Source organism: Thunnus maccoyii, chromosome 3 (assembly GCF_910596095.1).
Source record: "Thunnus maccoyii chromosome 3, fThuMac1.1, whole genome shotgun sequence".
In the NCBI taxonomy this organism is placed as follows: Eukaryota; Metazoa; Chordata; class Actinopteri; order Scombriformes; family Scombridae; genus Thunnus; species Thunnus maccoyii.
Window position 1 is genome coordinate 25,013,675 of NC_056535.1, and position 25,051 is coordinate 25,038,725.

General features: G+C 40.7%; 1 protein-coding gene across 2 annotated transcripts; it reads right to left on the reverse strand.

Moving 5' to 3' along the window:
- Positions 1 to 3,696: 3,696 nt before the first annotated feature.
- LOC121894002 (proto-oncogene tyrosine-protein kinase Src-like) lies at positions 3,697 to 25,012 on the reverse strand. 2 transcript variants are annotated; one of them, XM_042406274.1, is made up of 13 exons: positions 24,305 to 25,012; positions 16,580 to 16,861; positions 14,862 to 14,961; positions 13,850 to 13,867; positions 12,397 to 12,495; positions 12,018 to 12,121; positions 9,019 to 9,168; positions 8,781 to 8,936; positions 8,370 to 8,549; positions 7,548 to 7,624; positions 7,263 to 7,416; positions 7,006 to 7,137; positions 3,697 to 6,771 (listed from the first exon to the last, which is right to left on the reverse strand). In XM_042406274.1, the coding sequence occupies exons 2-13, from the start codon at positions 16,851 to 16,853 to the stop codon at positions 6,563 to 6,565; spliced, it is 1,653 nt and encodes a 550-aa protein (XP_042262208.1). In that variant the 5' UTR covers positions 16,854 to 16,861; positions 24,305 to 25,012; the 3' UTR covers positions 3,697 to 6,562. The 2 variants fall into 2 exon arrangements, with proteins under 2 accessions (XP_042262208.1, XP_042262209.1); XM_042406275.1 differs by lacking the exon at positions 13,850 to 13,867.
- Positions 25,013 to 25,051: the final 39 nt, after the last annotated feature.

Sequence of the window (25,051 nt, forward strand, 5' to 3'; positions counted from 1 at the left end):
TATTTTATTGCAATCTGCTTGTGAAAAATGTATTGTAATTTTATTGTGAACCTTAAACTGAAATAATCATTCAACCAAACCTGCACTGACTCTCAAACAGTATAATGGTGATAGGCATGAATATATTTAAGAGCTTAATCCATCACAGGCCAAATCAAAGACAGACTATATTCCAATTTTTTTAAGAGAATCACTTAAATTTGGTTCACAGTTATTTACCACAACCACAACATGCATCCAATCCAAGATGGAGACACTTAAAGTCCATTCAAATCTTTAATTCTGATCACTGAAACCAAGTGTGGTTTTGATTAATTCACACACACTCACTCTGCACAAAACCAGAAACTCAAAATGACCAAGTAGCCTCACCGCAATCAGACATTGCAGTACACCACTGGACACGACACTGAATACCCCTCTAAGGTGATGATTTCTTATTGGTTAACAGAAAATATGAGGAGCCAAACACAGAACATGATGCTAAAACTGTTTGCAGGGATGCTGTAACTGCATGCATAAAATTAGGTTTTTAGGTCAAGACATGGAGATGATTTCCACAGCAAAATGGTGAAAACACATTTTAAGGCTAATTATAGACGGCAACGTTGATCGTGCAGCATTAAACAAGTAAAGTGAAGCCTGAGCAGTAAAGGCTATGTTCTTTAACAACAGGACTTCAGTCTAAAACATCTAGGAATCTCAGGGATACACACCATACCCGCCATAGTTTCAGAGGGAGACACTTCCTCTTTTTGGTTTTTTAACAGCGGTTGGCAACCAGTGTATTAGGTGTATTACCACTACCTTCTGCTTCAGAAGGTAGCGGACCAGAGATTAAATTGTACCCATTAATCCTGTCTGTCTAATAAACTCAAAGAAAACTCTACTGCTCGACCCACTTGGCAGGTTCATTAAAGTTTTAATGCTGAGCTCCTGAACTACAGTCTTCCTAAGTTCTTCCATACTTAGTACAATCTATGATTGCATGCGTAATAGTCTCCTCAGCCTGACAGTGCTCACATAAACCGGTTGGATGCTTTCCTATTATACTGAGTGTGCTGTTTAAGTTGGAATGACCTAGCCTTATTCTGTTGCAAATGACCTCTTCTTTCCTTGACCTACCTATATTTCTTACTGTTGAATTGACTTTGTTATTTAAGCTCTATAGAAACCAACCCCTTATTTCAGTTTTCCACTTCCCTTGCCTCTCTTCTATTGCTTTACTCCAAATTATTACCTTGACCTCTGACTTGCTTAATGGGACTTGTAAATCTATGGTGTCTCTATGTAAAGCTTGTTTTGCTAATCTGTCCACCTCCTCGTTTCCTCTCGGACCGACATCTGCCAGAACCCGCATAAACCCAACTGACATACCTTGTTGAACGAGTCTGGAATGTACTTGTAATATTTTGAACAGAAGCGGTTGGAGTTGAAGGATCTCAGGCTCCTGAGAACTGAAACAGAACCAGAGCAGATTAAAGTGTTTCCTGGTTTAATCTCCTCTACCCACTGCAGAGCCAAGAGTACTGCCAGCATCTCCACTGAGCAGACTCCCAGAGTTTGCTTTATTCCAACAACTTTCCTGTCTGGAACTGAAAAAGCAGCCCTGGTTGCCTGATGTTCTGGACCATTTGACCCATCAGTATATACTTGCGTATACTCGGAGTAGTGCTCTCTAACATGGATTGAAAATGCTGTTAACAGATCCACTTTCCCTCTCTCTGCCTTCTTGGACTCCAGCAGGTACAAGTCTGTCTGCGGTGTTGCATGTGTCCATGGTTCAATCTGCAGAATAACTACTGCTGGGCTTATCTTGATATTATTAACCCCGATATCCTCTGCACATATTTTGCCAGCTCACCTGAAGCTTGGTCTTTGTCCTCTGCCATGTTCCCAGCACTCCTGTATTACCACTTTTGTAGGGTGTTGGTCTTTATGCCCTTTGAGCTTAGCCCAGTAGTTGGTCATTAACTGCTTGGGGAACCAGGAGGCACTGAACCACTTCCTGCTTTTAAGCTCTCGCTGACATCACCAGTGATGTCATGGGTTAGACCAAATATGGGGGGATTTGGTTTTGTATTTATGTTGTTCATACTTATTTTGGTTTGTGGTTAGGACTATTCTGTGGTTGATGTGTGTGTAAACAATGTTAACTGATACAAGTGATTGTCAAATACCAGTTGTTGGTATAAGGGAAAGGACACCTCTGCGAAAGATATGGTTCTGCCTAGATAGATTGGAGGGCCTATTTAATGGGAGAGTTGTTTGTTTTAAGGAAGAGCAGAACAGAAAGAGGACATCACTGCCCCCCACACCACCCACATGCAGTGCGCTGACAGTGTTTTCCTTACATACTTACACAGTGTAAGTTAGAGCACAAATAATTGTCCAGATATACTACGAGTGATGTTACAGCACTGAGTCTGAGTTTGTGAGATGTTTATAAAAGCACCCAACAGAGCAGAGGGACAGCTGAGTGCCGGCAGCTCTGGTGGAGAGGGCCGGGAGCAGAGCCAGAGCTTCAGGATAAATACTAACACCTGCAAGTCACACCGGATTCTGCTCTGATCCAGAGCTGTTTACTGGCGGAGGGAGAGCTCAGAGTTTATTTTTATAAACTTTTAGTAGCAGCAACAGTGAGTGCCCAGTCTGTCTCTGTGGCTACTGGCTAGGTGGGCTAAGGGTTTTAGATCAGTTTATATGTAGCAACTTGCAGCAGCAGCAGCTGGCAGCAGCTGTCTACAACAACAGAGAGTTGGCACATGTCTGCCTGGACAGTGGAGTATTATTTTTCACTCATCGTCATCCAGCAAATCAATAGGTGAGTTCGTTTTTGCTTCGCTTTGTAGCATAGGCAGAATACATTACATTTCCTATCATTTTGAATTGTGCTATATGCCCTTACTTCTGTCATTATAATGATTTGATGCCATGTTATCTGATCACAACATCAAACAAAAAACGCTATTTTACTAGTATATTTTTTTCCCCTTAAGTCTGACATCTATTCATTGAGATTCTTTCTGATTTTCTGATTAACATGTTGGAAATAAGTGTTTTCACTGTAACATGTTATCCTTTGGTTTTTCTTTTTGTGTCTGTAATCCATCAATAAATGATCATCATATCATTATCATATCATATCCCTGATCTCGAGGTGATGTCTTCAGATGTCTTGCTCAATAAACGTTTAAATTTTTTTTGCTTAAAAACTACATTTAAAGATTATTTGATTATCAATATAGTTGCAGACTAATTTTCCGTTGATCGACTAATTGATTAATTGTTTCAGCTCTACTTGGGACCAAACATCAGAAGTTATGGTTTCAGTATAAACTTGAGTTGTGTGCAGTTTTTTCTTCCTCAGATCATTTTATTTGAATGACTTTTAGAGATGTGATGAAAAAGATTAGAGATACCAGCAAAAATAGATGTTTTTCATTCATCCTTTGTTCATCTTGTGACCACTCAGATAAATTTGGCTAAGAAACACTGCTCAAGCTTTACCAAATTCTTCTGCGAATTGTGACCACTTGAACCGATGATCCTCACATCACATGCTAACTTCTCTAAATATTATGCTTATGATTCAGCATGCTCATCATTTCATCAAGAAGTCACTGAGTCATGCCCGATCGGCATCATATTTTCAGGTTGAAGTACAGCACACACCAGCACACACTCTTATCAAAACACATTTGAAATATAATTTATTGCACATTTACAGATCAACATAAAGTGGCACGATACCCATTTCAATCCTGTTACATCGGAAAAACAAAAAAAGAGACAAAAGAAGTCCTTACAAAATGCTCACACCTTCTGTTTATGATATTGGTTTTTGACTTTAGAACAAAATGGCCATAAAGTTGCAGGAATGCCAGACCGAAACTGCATAGATTTATAAAAAATAAACATAAAAAAAAGACTGAGACACTTCTTTAGTATGGCACAGAAAATCCAATCAGACCTTGGCGTAACTCATACTTGTCATGAGCCCATCGACTTCCACATTGTCCCAGTGACTTACAGGCGGTTCAGTGCGTCAGAATAAAAGGGGTAATTCCCATTCTGACAGAGGAAAGCACTGATAATATGTTCTCGGCAATATATATATATATGTGTATGTCAAGCCCAATTTTAAATTGTCTTTTGCAGAAAAAGAGGTAAAGACTGATTTTATATTGAGTCCAATATCTAAAAACAAAAACAAAAACATTCCTTAAGCTTGATTTGCAGTAGCATCTAATCATTAAAACATTTTGGCAGCAGGCGTGTGTCACTGTAAAAACCTCAGCATGGAGGTGCAATTCATTTGAGAAGAAGAAAAACTATACAAAAACAAATTACATGATAGTCACAGTCATTTGTTTAAGATACTATTTACATCTTTGACCTCATTTTGCATGTCATATCACCACCCAAACTCCTTTTTCATCCACATTATTGATTAAATTAGCCATCATGATTCATTACTGGATAATAATTTCAAGGTGTTAGTGGGCATGGATGACCATCTCTCTTATTGCTGCTTGGCTAATACTGTGATAACTGGTTTCATAGTATTTGTTGGCAACAATCTATAAGTTTATATCTACTGTTGCTGTATCGACTACATCATAAACCAAACCACTGTGAAATGAGTGACACCCAACATAAATATCTGCCATTTAAAAGTGGCTTACATGATACAAAACCAACCCTAAACAGCTACAGTATGTACAGTAGGACAGTGACAACTGGCAGCAGTGGATAAGATATTAAAAAAAAAAAAATCATTATAGGTTGATGGCACAAATGTTCAGAAGTCTGTTTATGATCCCCTCGTCTTACTGAAACCTGGAGTAAAAGTAAACATACACATGTTGATGTACAGTACAGCATAAATACAAACCCAGCCAATGGTCAAGAGAAGAACGGCACAAAAGCATGCTAACTGGTTTCAAAATCAACTCTTATAGCAAGTCATAAACACAGTTTTATTAGGGTTACCTGATCAAAGGTTTACAGTTTCATTAGGGCCGCGTGGTTGCATATTTTATATGGACACGACAGCAGTCAAGTGAATGAAAACCTTTTGTCTCCTTCAGCAAACAGTAACAGGTTTGTATGTCTTGTTTACTCACTAATGGGAAGTTAGCTGGGGAAATGGTGCAGTGCTTTATTGTAAATTTTAAGCAAGAAGAACTAAAAACCCAAGTAAGCCCCTTGATAATAAAACCTTATATACATGGACAGCAGTAAAGAAATGTGATTCTCTTTTGGCACAGAACACACTCTTCCCATCTCAGTAATATGATTGGTTTGATAGCCATCACTTCCTCTTAGTAGGTCACATTAATGTTTGATGAAAGTTACTCTATTCATGCCTCCGAGGAACTTAAAACTGCTCTTTAGTGCCACCACCACAGTGCTGATTATTATAATGTAACTTTCCAGTTAAAAAATCAAAGTCAATCAAAAGGACAAGCATTCAAGAAGTACCTGCATCAAAATCATTTTTTAATCATCAAGGTTGGATCCAGCAGGCCGTGATGGCTGTTCAGCGTGTGTCAAGAATTACAGCTAAAAAAAAAAAAAGGGAGGGTTAAAGAAGAGATAAAGGCCTCAAATTTGAATTCAGATTACCTAATTTTCAGTATTACAGAACCTGCCTGTTGAGTACTACCATGATAGTGGTTCTAACAGCCTTGCCTATTGATAATTACAGAAAAAAAAGAAAAAGAAAATCAGGAACCTTAATCTGCCACTGAACAAAACCATAAACCACAGGACGCGTACTGTCCAAGTAAACATAAATAAAGATGCAAAGTTGAGTTCCAGAGCAGAGTTATTTGGAGACACTTTGAAGAAGCAGCACTTGAGAAAACTGGAGAGAGATACTGAAAGTCAGACAGAAAGAGAGGAATAGGGAGCCAGAGGGGAGATAAAGGAAGAGAGACAGACTTTCCTTTGGCACCTGTGCCACAGTGGCAGTGCTCTTCTGTGGGTGAGGCGAGAAAAGGTACCAGATGAGGGTGAAGAAACGCCACAGAGTAGGGAAAGAGGGAAGTTTCGCTAAACAGCTCATGCCTGACTGAAATATCCTTCCTTGACCTGCTCTCTTCGACCGGAGGTTTATTCTTTTTCCCTCTCGCTCCATCTGTAGATCCCGATTCGGTTCCTCCCACATCAGTTGCACCACTCAAAGACATTTACCCGCAAGTTTAATCCCTCAAATGAATCTTTTCAATAGCCAGAGTCTGTCCTCCTTTTACAGCCTTGAACCTCAATTCTGCAGGAACAAGTTCTCCACTGTGGTTAGCACTATGGAGAACCTACAGTAAACAGTGAGTGCTTGCAAAAAGGAGGTTCTCCAAGTTCCTCTGTAGTAGTTACTTTATGGCACAGAGGGGACTTCTACAGGTCTCTATCTCGGTTTTGCTTCCACAGAAGAATCTCAAGTTCCTCCCAGATGAGTTTCACAGGCTTAGATCCTCCCACAGGCGCTCCTCTGAGGTCGGTTAGTGCAGATCGTTCTGTGTTGAGGTTCTCCCTCAGGTCGGTTCAGTGTGTGGTTCTATAGGTTCTCCCCAGGCTGATACTGGGGTTCTGTGGAGGTGAAGTAGTCCTCTAGGAAGCCCTGCAGGTACTCAAATGTAGGCCTCTCTTCTGGATCCTTCCTCCAGCAGGAGAGCATGAGCTCGTGCAAGGAGCTGGGGCACTCTGCTGGGCACGGCATCCTGTAGCCACGCTCCACCTGATCAAGGACCTCACGGTTTACCATGCCTGCAGAGAGAAAGAGAGAATTTTAGGCCCGCTGAATGAAAATAGCTCAATTTGCTGAACGTCCTACATCAATTAAAATTAAAAAAAAAAAATCATTGTGTGAAAGTAAATAATTTATATCTTTTAAACATAAAATAATCCAATCTATAATTTTATTAATTTGTCAAACAGGCTTGTTTGATCAAGTCTTTGGGTATATTATGTGATGTTATGTGAGGTTAGTGGGGGCTTCACCTGGATAGGGGACTCTGCCTTTAGTTGCCAACTCTGTAAGCAGCACACCAAAGGACCAGACATCGGACTTAATGGTGAAACGACCGTACAGAGCCGCCTCTGGTGCTGTCCATTTAATTGGGAACTTGGCTCCTGAGGAATCATGGGAAATTAAGTGAGTGACATTTAAACGCACCATGCTGTAAAATAAAAACATGTTTACATTTCAGAACATCTTTCAAATCTTGACTCTCTTTCTGTATCTGTTTTGGACATACCCTGTCTCGCAGTGTACTCATTGTCTTCAATGAGTCTTGCCAGACCGAAGTCAGCCACCTTACACACCAGGTTGTCTCCCACCAGGATGTTGGCAGCACGCAGGTCTCTGTGGACGTAGTTCATCCTCTCCACGTAGGCCATTCCTGCTGCAATCTGAAGAGAGAGATTTTATAGGAAATTAAAATATTGTTTTCAGGTAATAATACATTTTTAGTGTGTAGATTATGGGTTGTTGTATGTGACACTATCAACTCGAACTGAAGCTGCAAATCAAGTATTATTACCTGAGCAGCCATGTCTACCAGCTGAGGCAGACGAAGCATCTTTCCTGCGTCCCCTTTAAGGAAGTCCAGTAAGCTACCTGTGAATGCAAACAAAAATATTTAGAAAAACTACAGTAGATAATGTGTCAAATAAAAGGTCACCAATCACCGAGCAAATAACTAGTTGTCCATTACATGCTCAAACCTTAAAGCCGTGGTTCCCAAACTTTTTGCCTTGTGACGCCTTAAAACAAAGGAATATTTACTTGTGACCCCATGTGCTGCATATGTCTACAGTTATTCACCAGTTTTATTTGAATAATTTTTAGCAGCCTGGAAAGATAAAAAAAAAGATGTAATTCACAAGAAAAACAGCAAAAACAAGAGTAAAGTCTGAAAAAAATGCACACAACTGTGTGTAGCAGAAACACATTTTTCTGCTTTTCTGTCCTCTTAATCATCTCATGACCTTCTGTTGGGGCCCCGACCCACAGGTTGGGAACTACTGCCTTAAAGAACAAGCTATAATCTAGATGTGTTTGTAAGCAAATCATTTTTAAAAGCAGTGTTACACTGAAATAACAACTCAGTTACTGATAGTGTTGGGTATCATTAGAAAGTTTTTGATACTACAGCCAATTTAATACCCTTTTTATTTAAGAAAAAAAGCTTTAGTTCTCAAATGTTAAATGTCTTTCCAAACAAAACAGTTGCATTTGATGCCAACTTTTGGTACTTGACCATTTTTGATACTCAACGCTACAGACACATCTTGGTCAGGAGCAAACAGTATAGTAAGAGGTTTGATACTCAGCTCTTGTTACAGCCCGTATCCTGTATTACCTTGACTCATATACTCTGTCACAATGTAGATAGGTTCCTCGGACACCACAGCGTACAGCTGGACCAGCTTCTCATGCCTGAGCTTCTTCATGACCTGCGCTTCCTGAAGAAAGGCCTCTGGAGACATGGTGCCAGGCTTCAGGGTCTTGATGGCTACCCGTGTTGTACCGTTCCATGTACCTGTCAGAAAACACAGCTTAATAAGTTCACTGTATAACTCCTTGCATAAAGTTCTCTGTCTCCTTCTCTAATACTGAAATATTATCAACTTAATAAGACATCAATGAGTTATAGTAACTTTTACCAGGATTTACCTCATTAACACACATTATAGTTTGTACATCCAGTGTATAACCCCTGTTGACAGTAGTGTCTGTGCAACGTGGTGTGGATACAGATAATAGTTCTTACCCATCCAGACCTCTCCAAAGCAGCCCTGTCCCAGTTTAAGGTCGAGGCGGAGGGACTCTCGAGGGATCTCCCAGGCATCCCTGGCCAGTCCCTGGGTCTGAGGTTTGGCCACGGGACACACATCTGTTAGAGCGTGGCACAGCCCATCAGAGTGCTCTGAAAGATAGAAGAGAAAGAAGAAAGGTCACGGCAACAGCATTAGAAAAGGTTAACTCTCAGATGTGTCATGAGTACTCACTGCGGTAGTGGAAGACTAGCTGCTGTAGGCTGGTGAACTGGGTGCGGGAGGTGATGTAGAAACCTCCGCTATCCAGCTTCCTGATCTTGTAATGTTTAACATTCAGGCCTTTGGTGTTATCATAATCCAGCACTGACAGGCAATATGCCCCTGTGAACAGGAAGAAACAACAGACAGAGACAGGTTAGAACAATAAAACCAGGCGTCTCGAGGCCTGTGTGACAGCTGCTCTCTGGTGTTTCCCAACAGCTGTGCTGGTCAAGTCCCTGTTGGCCTCTTTAAGGGCACTGGAAATTCAACCAAGCCTTTCTGCCCTTGTCCATGGCCCACTATTAAGTAACTTAGTATCACTTAGTATTACTTAACTAAATTTAATTAACTTGTTTCGTACAGGAAACTACATTCACAGAGTGTTTGAGCATTAAAACATAACATATAAAAAGAAACTAAAATGAACTGAACCTGAAATTAAAACATTACTTTTTTTTTCAAAAGAATAAAAATAAAGAATTTAAAACCTTACAGATGTGACGGGAATCTTACTGATTCAAAAGACCGAGCGGACTTAGCAAACCTAAGCTCTACAGGGAGGTTGTTCTACAGTAAAGGAAAATGAAAAATCAATCCACTTTGATCTGGAGTTTTGCTGACTGATGTTCGCTCTGCTTCCCTTTCTCAGAAAGAAAATCTAGTGCAGTAAAGACAAACATCCCAAAGATTTTAGCCGCTGAGCTGACAGTAAATCGACCTGATGTACCACCTGATATCAACAGTGACATCAACAGCTACAACGACAACATATAACGGCAACTATAATCCTTAACTAAATTCTTCCTAACATGTGTGCAGAATGCAAGGCTGCATTATGTTTTGACACAACAGCAATTTTTTCCACTCATATACATCAGAACAGGAGCAAAAACACCTCTAACATAAGCTAGAACGGATGGATTTTCGACTCCCATGTTTTAAGATTTTAATTGGGTCACTTCTGTGCTTCTAGACCTATATATGATCTCTAACTTGCACAGTATGACATGATTTACACTTTACAAAACATACGAGCTGCATGCTTCTGCTCATCTGTGTCACGCTGTGTGAACCTCACATTTGACATCTAATACAGAACGCACCCAGAGGCCAACACACCTCCTGCCAGAGCTCCTCCCACTCTCCCCGATCCTCCCCCTTTTTCTATGAGTCCCCCCCCCCGTTACTGCTCTTCCTTCTTTTCATGCCCCCCCCCTCCTCTCAGTGTGTGTGTGTGCATGTGTGAGTGTGTGTTGGGAGAACAGAGACTTATAGCCGGGGGGAAATCCTGCACCCTCATAGGTTGACCTACTTCTGGCAGAATGATTCACCCCTATCCATTCACAAGCCACAATCCACTCCGCTCTTTTCCTTTTTCCCCATACTTCCTTCAAAAACAACCCTCTGAAGAGCTCACCTACGTCACTGGGACTAGAACTGACTTAAGACTTTCTGAGAAAGATGTAAAACTCTGCCACAAGCCCAGAGAACAAAGATTCTGAGCCACAGGCGCGTGTGAAAGTTAACAAATGACTTAATTACAAGGTTCTGCCTCTTTCAAATTAAGTCCCTAAAGATCTACTTATTTCAAAGTAACATCACATCTGCTGTGCACACTAAGCTCCTGAGACACATAGAGAGAGTCATTACTTCCTCTTTTTACACATTTTTATTACCCAACAAGTGCAAAAATAAAAAGCTCAGGCTTTTATTAAATATGTTTTGGAGTCAGAATTTTCTTTGATAATGTATGCATTTTCTAACAACACAACTCAAAGGCTGTGTCTGTTGTTACATTAAAGTCATTTTACAACTTGATTCTCAGCTTGTTATCATCATCTCTGAGAATATTTCTTAAACACAATTGCATTACTGCATTTTTAATTTTTCACACATCTCTTGATAAATAAGTAATATTTTAAGTAATAAATAAATAAGCACTATTATCCAAGTTATGTGGCCTAGAAAGGGAAATACAGCTTAAAATAATTTCCTGGTTAAGTTAAACCATTCCACAGTACTTTTAAATTTAAAAAAGGACAGGTTTACAATTTTTCCAAGTCTGTCGTAAAACAACAGTCAGGTGCCTAAATGAATATTGACACATTTTTATTGTTGTAATCATTCCTCCTGTTCATACTGGCCATGAAGAGATCCCTTCATAATGCACTTTTAAGTGATGGGGGGACAAAATCCACAGCCCTCCTTACATGTAAAAATGTATTTAAAGGTTTATTCTGAGTTAATGAGGCTCCAACAGTCCAAATTAGTCAAATCAAGTCAATATCTTTAAAAGTTTCTGTCTTTTTAGTGCCAAATTATCTTATTTTGTTACAATCCTCCCACTGCAGCTGAACAGGAAAACACAGTTGAGACAAAAAATAGGGACATTTTTACTAAAAAAGATATTGGAAGATTGGAAGATATCCACTTTATTTGACTAACTCAAACGACTGTGGATTTTGTCCCCCATCACTTACGTAGTAAGCACATTTGGAGGGAATCTTCTAATGTCTAGTACAGACAGGAGGAATGATTACAGTGAGCAAAACCTGTTTCAATGTTCATTTTGGCACCTGACTATTGTTTTAAGAAAGACTTGAAAAAATCGTGAAACTATCCTTTAACCATTCTAAAGTTAACCATCCTGTCCATTAAATACTCTTTGGAAGATTGTGTTCTCACGTTTTCATCAACCAACTACATGTTAAAATAAGGACCAAATGTGCAAAACCAATTTGGCAAAAAAACATTCTCATGGAAGCTGTGTGCTGAAAACATGTTGGTTCAATAAAGACCAGACTCTCTCAGTATATCAGCTAATGTTGGCAAGTTGTTTTTACACATAATTTTTTTTTTCCAAAAACGCTGAGAATCACAGATTTGATTGCTCATTATGAACAGACACCGAGAAAAGCAGGAGAGTTAATTGGATCTCTTCGGAGAGACGTAAACGTCTGCTCTCTCACCTTTAGTGGTCTCGCTCTCCCTCACCAAGAAGGTTCCTCGTCTGTTCTGTAAGTTCAAAAGGATCCTCTCTGAGTCACGCCGAGTGATCTTCCCAAAATACCACCTGCAAAAGTGGGCCATGGAGAGGAAGATCAGTGAGAAGCTACGACGGTGCTGCTGGAGCAGGCAGAATTACTTTTGGCAACATATTGAAGTGTACAGAATATCTGCAAAAAAAAAATGTCTACACTCTGTAACGTTAGCTTGTAGAAACAGCCTTGTCATGTCAACATAATCATTATGCATAAAAAAATACATTCAGGTTCTGCACTCAAAATTGCCTTAAAGCTATGGGGGGAAAAGAAAATGTAATAGTGAAACAAGGAGAGGATCACGTACTCTTCTGCTTGGATGGAGTCGGATGGAGCCACATAGTTGCTGGGGATGTAACCACTCTCTCCTGTCGTCAGGGAGCGAGCGAGCCACCAGTCCCCTTCTCTGTGACAGAGAGAGAGAGAGAGAGAGAGAGAGAGAGGAAGGAAGGAACAAAACACAGAGAGCAAGAGAATGAACCATAAACAGAAAACTGACATAGGCAAAAAAAGCATTTCTTGATTTAAGGATGTTATAGTTTATTCCCAATTATGACACAAGATACAATATTTGATAGAGAAGGATAAAGCTGGTGCTATTATACTTTTTTGTCTTGTTAACAGATCCCACGAAGTGACCAAAAATAAAAAATGTGTTAGTCTGTCTCAAATACTTTCTGACTTCTCAAGCCTTTAAAAGCGAGTCGCAAATATACAATATATTTCATTTTTAAAAAAGTAATTTTTATCAAAACAGTAGTTTTTAGTCACTCAAATACGAGTAAATAGTGATTTTTTTGGGGCTATTTTCAGCCACAGGTTAATATAGTTTGCTGCTGAGTATTTACAGCAGCAATATGTTGTATATGTGAATGACTCAAATGACAAACTACACTGCCCATCTTCATCAAAATAAGAGTGCATCAGAGTGGCTCCTTAGTGTGTTTTTAATAGTTTTTGGATGATAATGAAGGTCTATTAACCTGACGCGCCAGATGGTTTGTTACACAGAACCATTTGAGAAGTCGTCCTTGGAAAGTGGAAGAAGAGCAGGCACTTTCAAAAAAATACTTGGGGAGCTGATCGGATGAACTATCTGTCTATCAGCGTCTTACCTTGCGAAGCAGCTGGATTTGCGAGATCACACAAGAATCCTCATAGGACACAGATTGGTCTGAACCACAGGTGGCTCGGACACAAGAGCATAACTTGAAGCCTGACAAGATGGATTCTTGCATGATCTTTGTGATGCCGTGGTCTTGCAAATCCAGTTGCCTCGCAAGGTTAAGAGGTCTATGGCTCTTTGGTCTTTTGATGGAATTTGTTGCCAATAAGAAAAATATAGAGCATTATCCAATGGATCCTTAATATATTACAGTGTCTGCACAACAGAATGCTTCAGACTTTGTCCTCAGATTGTTTGACTGAAGACCTGTAATGTTCTTTACAAAAGATAAGGGAAGCCTAAAGATTGATACATCTCATCCCACACCGAAGCCCACAGAGTGATGTGAAGAAAAACTAATTGAGAGGAAATAGACAGACATAGGCAACCTTTTAATCCACTTATAGTCCTTCAGTTTACTTTTTAGACCTTTAGCTGATGCTCTACGTCCAGAGACGTACAATACATAATCTACTCTATATCTCCTCTGTAAAATCATTCATTGCAGTTACACTTGGTGCATGATCAGACAAATCTGTGCAGCAGAAAAGTGACTGTGAACACAAGAATTTTTATTGCATTAAGTATTACTGACCTGAAGCTGTACTTTTTCCTAGGAGAAACCATGAAGCATGAGAAAGAAAAGAGAGAGGGAGAGATAACAGACACGGCAGACACATCAAAACACGGCAAGGAGACGCAGCAAGGCAAAGCAGCGCAGCACAGACAGATAGGAGGATAGGAGCCGAATATGCTGTGGGACTACACAGTAGGGCTGCGTGAAGTTCCACCTTCCGTTTCACTACAGTTTATAAAATATTTTAAATAAAAGATTATGGAAAAATCTCCATTTACTTTCCATATATGATCAAATCCTCATATCATTGGGGATTTCTGAACACACTTGTCTAGTCTTGCTGTTTCCAATCCATTATTTACATTAAAATCACTGAATACTGTTTTGTAATGTAGATATTGGAACTGTTTTATTATGCAGTATAAATAAAGTATGAATGTATTACATCTTAACCCTACTGTGTAGTGTCAGACTATAGATAAAGAACAACAGAACAGACTTATGGCAGGAAGTTATGGAAGGAGCTCATAGGAAAAGAAAAAACCCACCATTGTTCTGATTATTAAAACCTGCAGGAGCATTATGCTCCACATGATTTACTCAGAAACAGCAGCTTTTAAAAATGTAATTTTTCACTTCCTACTACTGAAATCTACGTGCTTTTCCTTTTATCCAATTCACAGACAGACCAAAAACACATATCTGAGACATTATCTGTGTAGAGGACAGGAACGTGAGTGTAAATCTTGCTACGACAAGCTCTATAAAGTGCCTTAAACATTATGATGATGACTGTTGCCCAACAGGAACAGAACGCATCAGCAAAGTGCTGCTCTGCTCTGTTTTAGTCAACAGATGGGGAGGATCAGACTCAACTGTCTGGATCGCTCCGCCGTTACCAGCTCTGACTCTCACTGTGTTTGTCATTCAGATACACATTTGTGCCCACTCACGCTCACATGTGCGTCTACAAATCTGTTCATTTAGATTTTTGTGAAGTAGAATGAGACAGATGACTGTTGCGTCTTACGTGTTGTTGACAATCTGCAGCCTGTCGCCTTTCCTAAAGGTCAGATCAGACGCTGTCCGTGACTCATAGTCATACAACGCCACAAATGTAGTGACACCTCCTGCAAGAACAATACACACACACACACACATACATGGAAATATGCATTTAGGGAACTATGTAATTCAAGACAATAGTACTTCCCTTTAAGCCCTATTTCACAATAACTTTTATAATCTAACTTCTGTGTTGCAGGCCTAACTTATTAATAATAAAATAATAATTTGCTCTTTACAATGCAACGCTATAAATCTATTATTTAATCTGTTATTTTGCCCCTGCTCTATATCTGTATAAAACTAGCAATTTGCCCAGCCTTAATGAGAAATATCGACATTCAGGCTGCTGTGACCGATCGTCCGTGAAGGACAAAGCAATCATATCAAAGGCTTTCTATTTTCTGCGTGTCTGTGTGTGCAGCTTTCTGCCGCTACCTTTTAATGAACCTGTGATCTAAACCCGGGAACTCTCTAGCCAATCATTGATTGGTTCATTACATGCATGGGAGGAGGTGGCCAGAAGAACTGCTCCTGAAACACCAGGAGCTCTCTGCTGTCTGCATGGAGCAACATTAACCTAACCATCTGGCCAGTCTAGACACATTACCGTTTAATGTCAAGTGAAATCTGGATAGTGTGACACAGCAGGCTACAAAGTCAAAGTGAAGGTTTTATGATTGTTTGACAGTTGATGGTGCAAAAAAGAAACAGCTTTAAAATATTTTTCTGTGTAGATTTTAGTCGCTGTGAATCAGTTCTTTGGATTCTGAGAAGTTGTTTTATCAGTCAACTTTTATGATCTTGTGAGCTCTTTGAGCTGACTCAGAGATAAGTCAAAATTCTTACTAAATCTTACTCAATCTGTTTTCATCATGCAGTTCTGCTCAGCTTACAACTTTATTCCCTTTACTGTAGAATATGTTGTGCATTTTCCAGGTCATTGTGCATATAAAATTTCTTTGGCTCTACTGTGTCACTCACATTTACAGCAGTTTGAAATTCGGTAAATAAACATATTCGTTTTCTTGCCGAGAGTTAAATGAGGAGATCCATACCATTCATGTCTGTACTTTAGCAGCCGGTTAGCTTAGCTTAGCAAAAATACTGGAAACAGATAACCCGACTCTGTCCAAAGGTAACAAAAATCTGCCTAAAAGCACCTCTAAAGCTCACTAATTATAATGTTATATTCATTTTGTTGTACAAAGTGTAAAAACTACAATTTCTGCTTTTAAAAGAGGATATGTGTGAGGGGCTACTTCTTGGCCGGAAGCAGTGACTTCCTGGAGTCTTGTCATGACTGTGAGGTTGACACGCAACCAGCAGAGAATATGCCTGAGAAGTCACTACGCTTTGTGAAGAAATAACCCCCTGTAAAACCAAGGTTTGACAATTTTACACTTCACTTTTTGTATGGATTACAAGAATGAGATGTAACATGTTGGTGTAGAAGTGCTGGTAGGCTGCCTTTATGCTAAGCTAACTGACTGTTCGCTGTAGCTTTAGGCTATATTTAGTGTACAGACGGAGAGTAGTATCGATCCTTTCATCTAACTCTCAGGAAAATAAACCAATCCTTAAAGAACACTGCTGAAAAAAGAAATTGATCTGGGTCAGTATCTGAAACATGTAAACTAGGAAAAAAAATCTTAACCGTTATCGTCATTTGGCGTTGCCTACCTGACAGAGGTCCTCTCTGAGGTGAGGTGACAGTGCCTGTGTGGTCCACCCCTCCAAAGAGAGCCAGCTCAGGAGTGTTCGTTGGGGCATGCTGGTGCTGCCCTTGATGCCCGCGCCTGCCTGTCCCAACGGCAGGACTCCTGTTAGGGGTTTGGGTCTGTTGGGCGGGGCCCAGGTGGTGGAAGTGCCCGCTGTCTGAGCCTGTGCCAATGGTGCCGTCCAGGCTCATGGAGCGCTGGCCCGGCTCCTTGGGCTTGCTCTTGCCCGCCCCCATGTGCAGACCTAGGATGAGAGCCAATGATGAGTAAGGATGCAGCATTTAAAAATCCTAAAAGGATGAAAAACGCCTCTTTTGTGCTGCTACAGTTTCTATCTATCGCTATCCAACCCTTTTCCATACAAAAAGTGTTTATGAGAGATCTTGTACTTTTAATTTCATCCAATAAGATGTGGTTAGAAATTTTGGAGCAACTCAGCTAACCTCTGCCATCATATAAAACCCACAGGTGTAACTTGACTTAGATGTGGGCTTTTGGATGTTGGTCTGCTTTGAAACTCTTAATAATATTTAATGTTTTTTTAAAAAGTATATTTTTATGTGGAAACATGTTCAACCCCTGAAAGAAAAAAAATATCAAAGCCATTCCACTGGACAGTTAAAGACTTCTATGTAACATCTGTTTTAATCCATCTATCCCAAAGTACTCCTCTTTCAGGAACAGGAACTGACCCTGTTTCAGTTTCTATTCATTCACCTTTCTCAAACAAAAATTCCCCTCAGCAGTGTTTGCTGTGTGAGCCTCACATTCATGTTGGCCCTCCTAATGCACCACAGAGTAGCCTTGGAGCTGTTCCAGGTTCAGTTAGAATTGTTTAGTATGCAAATGCTCTGAGAACAGGACACCTTGAAACAGTCAACACACATGCATTCAAGGTCATTCCTATCTGTTGATTCAATCAGTTCTGAATCAATATGCATCTACAAGGAAAACAAAGCTTCAAACAAAAGGAGCAGTGAACTGTAATGAAGCCGAGCGTTATTATTGGTGAGCTGGCAAGGACAAACGGTTTTCGTCTTCTACAGGTAGTTATACCACCACCTCTCCATTCTATCCTGATGCTGTATACATCTATTATGGCCCGCAACAAGTCAGAGAGAGCGCGCCGTCATCGTGAGCGCAGACAAAGACAAACATGCTTAGACAGTCAAGTGCACCCACAGAAAGTTAAGAGCGCCGTGTTCACACACCAAGTCCAATCCTCCCTCCGGGGTGCTGTAGAGTGACTCACTGCGAGACTGGCTATTTCAGGCCAGCTGAAACAGATACAGTCATACACACATGAAACAGCCTTGTTCCTTTGTGAATAAAGGCACTCTCAGTTCCAGACAGAGTGTATGTGCCTATGTGTAGATGTGTGTGTGAGCAGCTGTTCTTTGGTCTCTGGGAAACAAGGCTCTATCACACACCAACACCCAACCTCAGTTATGTCTCACATCCTTTTTCCAACACGTGTGTATCCTTGTGAGTGTTTCCAACACACTTGTGTGAGTCTGATAGACAGGACAGAGTGGGTTATTAACAGACAAGGAGGAACTGGCGGTAGCTGTAAAAAGAACGTGTAGGTGGTTGTTGTATACTGTTCGGACAGCTGAGGCTTAGTGGGTGTTTTAAATGTGAAGTGCGAGCATAACATAATTACACAGGTATGGGAATTCTCAAAGATATGGCAGGATCCCACTGTGGAGATGTGTGGGCGTGTAAGCTGCTGAGTGTGCGTGAATGTGCACGAGTGATTTCGAACACACACATACAGTCATGCAAGCTCTGATTCAACTCCTGCCAGTATGTAATCTGGCTCGCTGGGGGGTTAACGTATCCCATGGTGCAACACTGAGTCACACAGAGATAGGTCCATAGGCCAGCAGAAAAAGATGGAAAGGGCTGCGTGAATTGTGTGAAGAGTAGCCGCTTGTTTTGACGGCCTAGTCTGGATTTGGACTTTTGAGTCTGGATTTGTCAACTTTAAACTTCTACCAGCTCACAAATGATGAGGAAAAACCTTGATGTGAAAAGGGCCAAGACATAGCAAAGTGGGCTGACAGGGACGCAATACCAATTGATTTAAACAGTACTGGAGGCACTTGTGCAACAGATACATTTAGAAGTCCACATTGTCAATATATGTAAATAGGTGGATACTTGAATCTGCACAAAAGTTCCTGTAAAAGGATCACCGTGAAACAGCCAAGTCTACTTAAAAACCAATTGCTGATGTGTGTCTTTGGAGCATCAACTGAACACGCTTCAGTTCTACACATATCACCGTCATACAAATACATTATGTAATACTGAATGTCTTGACCCACACTGACGAGTGAAGAAAGGGCTTCTGGGGATCACCTGCCATCATTGGTACAAAGCCTTCTTCTGACCTTCAGTACTACTCAGTGACAAAATCCACTTTCTGTTCATAAGGAAAGCACATTGCAAGGGATGGTCCACACAGGATGCAAAAATGGGAACCACAAATACTCTTTTGTCATCAAATATACTGTAGAAATGCAACCAAAAGCAAAGTGTATAAATGTGATTTTAACACGTGATCAGGAGGGTTATTATATCTGTAGATGTACAAATGTGTGAAAATAATGTGATTCTAGTACTGATGTGCTGCAAGGAGTTCAGACTGAGTTACAAAACAGCAATAAGCTGAAGAGGGATTCAATATCTATGTGCTAATTGATGGTAGTTCTACAAAGTGTAATACATACTATCATTAAATACTGCAACAAAATGCACTGTGTACTATGTACAATGTTACTTTCACATCCAAGCAGAAGTGCCCTTTCAACAGTTTTTCTGCAGTCCTATTTAACTGGTGGCAATACATTTTTTCACAAAACTGTATACATATATGTACACATGTACATTAGAATTTGCGGACGTGTGCTGCCGCCTGCTAACCGTCCATCATATTGTTCAGGAAATCAACTTTAACTGCATTAATTCGATATAAAAGGCACAGAATTATGGCCCAGTTTTGATCCTGTAGGGATCATTTTCTCCACACATATGCATATATTAAATCTTCCATATTATTAGTATACAGCATAGAGAATTTGGAGAGAGCTACTGTGACATCTTCCTCTTGGACAGTTCAGCAGGGCAAGCACTTGGCAGAATGTGTTATTTTAACCCTGATCGTTTGATTAAAGAGAAGTCAAGTCGATCTGGAAAACTGCCTTATCATTAGGTTGAAGAAAACACTAATGAGGAGAGGTAATGATCCTCAACCGGCACTGCAAAAATATCCCAACACAGTGATGGCAGAGTCACAGTGCACACAATGTCCAACACTCACCGCTGGTTCTCTTCAAGACGCTGCACACACCAGAGCACCCTTGAAAGCCTCAGAGCCTGCGTATGTAAACAACAGCTTACACACACACACAGCTGAGCCTCACGCCTTTTCCTAATATGGTGTCAGAGTGCCCTAATATCAAGAAGTGCTAACATGTGACTCCTGCCAACATTGTGATATAAAATGGAGGAGAATGGAGGAGTGAAGATGATGAAATGAAGGAGACAAAAGGACGCCAGACAGAAAAAAAAAATGACCAAGAGGTAAATAAGATAAAAGGGAAATAAAAAAAAAATGATGAGGAATGGGAGATGAGGAGATTTCAGTCCTTTGTGAGTTTTTTCCATTCATCAGAAGCACGGAGGAATGTGGGAGAACCAGATTGCGCCACACGGCTGCGATTGCCAGGGACTGCAACGAGAACAGGCACCTGAGCGGCGGGAGGGCGGGATGAGAGGAAGGAAGCGCGGAGGGAGATGAAGAAGAAGATGGGGAGGAGGGAGTAACAAAGAGACGCTCTAGTTTCCCAGGATATACACCACAACCTAATCCCCAACTTTTAACTCCTGTTGCCTCGCACATCACACACTTACATGATCATCATGATATTGAAAATTAACACATTTTTACTCCTCTTTTTTTACTGTTTGTGCATTTCTGTATGTTAAACATGCTTTCTGTTTGTAATATTTCTCTTAATGTAAAGAACATATGGTTTGATAATGTCTAAAAGAGTGACACAACACACAGACATGCTGACTGTGTGAATAAAGCTGTGCTTGGTTGTGTTGTGGGAAAAGAGATTTTACAGATTAGATAGGAGTGGCGGCAAATACAGGCTTCGTTCAAAGGCTGCTCTCTGAGTGGTATTTACCTCAGAACCACAATGGAGCTCAAGAGCACTTCATTATCCGCAGTACATTTATCACTAACCTGTGTCTTTTTCATAGTCTTGGTGTTGACTGAGTCTTAACAAAATCTATAAAACCGTCTGTGTACATGAACTGAATACTGAGAGCGAGAGGACAAATACTATCAGGAAACATAGAGAAAGTAAAAGGAAGATGCCTCAGAGGAATTTCCGTTAATACAGCAGGCGAGTTCTGACACTTTTAAGGTACTGAAACTGCATCTCTGCCAGTTTTCATCATGCGTCATTTGTACATGTGCTCCGATCTACCTTGGACCACGGCGTAAACCTACAGAGTCGCTTCACATCTGACTCCTGAGTATAAACCCTTGGAAAATCTGAGGTCATCAATATCTTGCTCCTTTTCTTCAGGCTGCCCGATTATCTGCGCACTGTTGTCTTGTACAGAAAATTACTGTAAGTCAGTGATTACATAAAACGATGAAAACTGTAGGGCTGCAACTAACGACTATTTTCATTATTGGTTAATCTAGAGATTATTTTCTTGATTAGTCAATTAATAGTTTAGTCTTTGAAATGTTAAACAACTACGAAAAAATGACATTCACAATGTCTCAAAGTCCACAGTGATGTCTTCAATTTTCTTGTTTTGTCTGACTAACAGTCTAAAATGTTAAGATATTCAATTAACTGTGATATTTGAAAAGGAAAAACAGCAAATCTTCAGATTTGAGAAGCAGAGACTATGAATAATTTGGCGGTTTTACTTAAAAAAAAAGATTAAAATGATTAATCGATAATCAAAATAGTTGCAGACTAATTGATTAATGGACTAATTGTTGCAGCTCTACAAAACTCTACAAAACAAAACAAAAAAATCTGCCTTAATGCTTAAGTTCTGTCACCAAATGACTGGTTGCTGTTTAAAAGTGCTGTTTAACTGACATATAGGGCTGCAACTAACGAATTGATTATTCTACCAGTTATGTTTGCAATTCAATTTGGTCTATAAACTGTCAGAAAATAGTTCCCAGAGCCCAAGATGTTGTCTTTAAACGTCTTGTTTTGTCTGACAAACAGTCCAAAAACTAAAGAGATTCAACAGATTATCATATAAGACAAAGAAAAGCAACAAATCTTCATGTGAGAAGCTAGAAACAAAGAATCTTTTGTCATTTTTGCTTGAATATTATTGAAAAGACTAACTCTTGGTGATTGAATCTCTTTCAATCGGCTAATCAATTCATTGACACATTTTTCCAGCTCTACTGCCTGCATTAAAAAGTTCACCTCTATGATTTGTCACAGATAGGTTCCAACTGCAAAAGCTGGACCTTCCCGATCAGCGTTTGAGCTGTACATATCTGGTCAGGCCTTAAGCACATTTGGCTGTGACGAACCTCACTGAGTCACAACAGACGGTAACAGTTGCCACTGTGCTGCAGAGAGTGAAGGAGCTCGAGCCAATGTTTCAGTCGAATGAGAAAATTACAGTTTGCCCAAGGGAGCGGACGAGAGGGAGGGAGGGGAGGGGAGGGGAGGGGGTGTCGGGGAGGGTGGGGGGGGGGGGGGTGCAATGATGGTTCCTCAAGATCAAAACGAGAGGAAATGTGCACATTAGCGTCACTGTCTTATCCTGCTATATGCTGGATGATAACATGGAGCAGTGCAGTCCACATACATGTATAATACACAGATCATCTAAATATAGCCCGGTCAGAGAGACAGAGAGAGGGAATCGATTTAAAAAAGGATAAAGAAAAGACAAGTCGTGTCCCAATTTAGCACTCTGAATCCCAAAATGAGATTCTCCTCTTTTTTTTTTTTTTCCTTTATGTTTTGCCGTGACCCCACGCACTTTACAAAGTCTGCGGCTGTGTCTAGCTGTCCCATCTCATCTCCCCTCTTCCTCTGTGACAAACACACAGAGGACAGGCGAGGAGAAGAGGAAGAAGAAGAAAAGAAGGAGGAAGAGGAGGAGGGGAGGGAGGTGGGGGGGGGGGGGGGGGGGGGGGGATGTTGGCACTCAGCTGATAAAACCCCACTTCCGTTTTCTGTCCATCTTTAACTGGTGGCTCTGGCTGCAAGTAATCCAGCCCTCTGAGAAACTGGCTGCTATGGTATGATTAATTCTGTGGAGGAGGTCAAAGGGTGGGGTGCATTTCATTCCAGAGGTGCCACACTCTTTGCAAATAATTACCTCATGCGTCTTTATTATTATTAATGACTGCATCAAGTTGCTCAAGTCATACGTGGACACAATACATTTCACAGACTTCCTCTCTTCAATTTACAGAATAATGAAAATAAACTTGATAACATATTTGTTTTCCTGCAGATATGTATATGTTGCATCTTGGGAAACGTATTACTTTAATGTGTTCTGGTAGAAACAGATAAACAAGAGCCTGTTTAACAATTAAAGCCGACTCCAATCTTTTACTGTCATCTGAAAGGAAACATGTATTTTTCTCTCTCTTAAAGCGGGTCAGCTTGTAAAACATTATTTGAGAGGAAGTCATTTTAAGAACGACTTTAATAATCCGGACATGTATTGTTCATGCTCCGAAGGTGTTTATCAACAAGGGGATGGAGAATCAATACATCTCCTAAGGTTGTCCAGTGCTAAAAACCCAACGTTGAGCTTTTCCTATGATTCATGTGTCTCATTCACAGGCAAACCTGAATCCCCTGCCTTATGGAAATGAGCTGGAACTTGTCCAAAGCCCCCAAAACCGACTGTAAATAGATTAGCCACATAATTAAAATTCTATTTCCATGGGATTAAACACCAGTTGTTGTCAGCAAAGCTGCTTTCAAAGAAGCAAGGGGTGGGGTAGTAGCTTGCCTACAGGAGTAGCAGCTGTCAAAATGATAACGTCTTTGCTTTGGGAAGGGAATGAAAAAAATAAATAAGATAGAAGGAGAAAAAAAACACACACACTAACAATCCATGCTTGCCAATGTGATCCATATTAGGCATGCAAACGGGGATTTGTGAATGGGAACAGAGACAAAAGGCGACAATGCTGCTGAGACTGTCGTGGGCTTCGGCTCACATACAGCGCATATGCGGCCTGATGAATCAAAACAGGTGCTCTAACAGCTCCATTTTGAATTTCGATGGATTGTTGGCTTTATTCTATGTATGCCGTCGATTTTTTCTGCGTCTTTCCTTCGCGTTTACCGTTGCGAGAGACAGAAATGTGACATTTGCACATTTGGGTGCGCATTTACTGTGTGCTTCCATAGTAAATCCGTCAACAACCCTGACACAGACTGAGTGGCACTGGCCAAATGTGCCGAGCAACACTGACTGAATGGCCTGTGCAACAATGAAATACAAGTCAGTGTGAGGGGGGTCTCATACGCTCAGTGAGAAAACACCCGTGTGAGGAAAATACGCAGTAGCTAACAAAAAGCTCCGCTTCTAAGTCCCACACAAATCTCATTTTCTCGCATTAAACCGCCATAAGCTCTAATTAACTCACCTTTGACGCGTCTTGAGATTCAGCCCAAAAATCAGAGACGCGCAGCGAGGATCCGTGTTAAATCCTTGTGGCTGTCCTCATTAGAGGAATAATGGAAGCGGATGGCCAGTTGCTGTGGAAACGTCGGGCCAGCCACGAATCCCATTTAGCGAATTTCGGCAGAATCGCAGCGAGAGGAGGTCATGACGGTGATGCCTTCAGGAGCAGAGGGCACAGCTGCCCCGGAACACCAAACGTTGAACACGGCAAAGGGGATGCCTGTTCAGCTGGGAAGAGTCGACGGCGCGGCTAATTCATGCGACGAAGCAGGAGTGGTGTGGCGTGGAGAAGACATGCCTCGTCGGGGGAAAGGCACGGGATAGTGCATCACTGACGAAACACGAGAGCACAAATATGATGAGCCTGGATATTACGCTTTCTACGCAGATAGCGGCGGTGTCCACATTCACGTCGAGTCGCGTAAAACTCGACGTTGGATTAATTGAAGCGTTGGAGGGCACGACAACACCCCCGTTAGCTTTTATAAAATCATCTCGAATCACGATTCATTTGTCTTTTTTTTTGGTTCAGTCAAAGTAAATCTCGTTTGAACCAGAACTCAGTTAGCCTCATTGCTGTCTATGGCAAACTGGTTGCTAAGCGACTCACACTTAAGACGTATTAATATTGTTGGCATATTAATATTAAAACTTTACCGTTATGCGGCTTCGCTGGTTCACTAATTAGTAATGTTGCAACGGTTTCGAA

Bases quoted from the DNA above. Each gene is read 5' to 3' on its own strand.
- LOC121894002 (XM_042406274.1), bottom strand. From the start codon at position 16,853: ATGGGGGCGGGCAAGAGCAAGCCCAAGGAGCCGGGCCAGCGCTCCATG. The intron at 7,417-7,547 runs GTAATAATACTT...CTCTCTCTTCAG, and splicing joins TGGTAGACATGGCTGCTCAG to ATTGCAGCAGGAATGGCCTA. The intron at 7,138-7,262 runs GTATGTCCAAAA...ATGATTCCTCAG, and splicing joins TGAGTACACTGCGAGACAGG to GAGCCAAGTTCCCAATTAAA.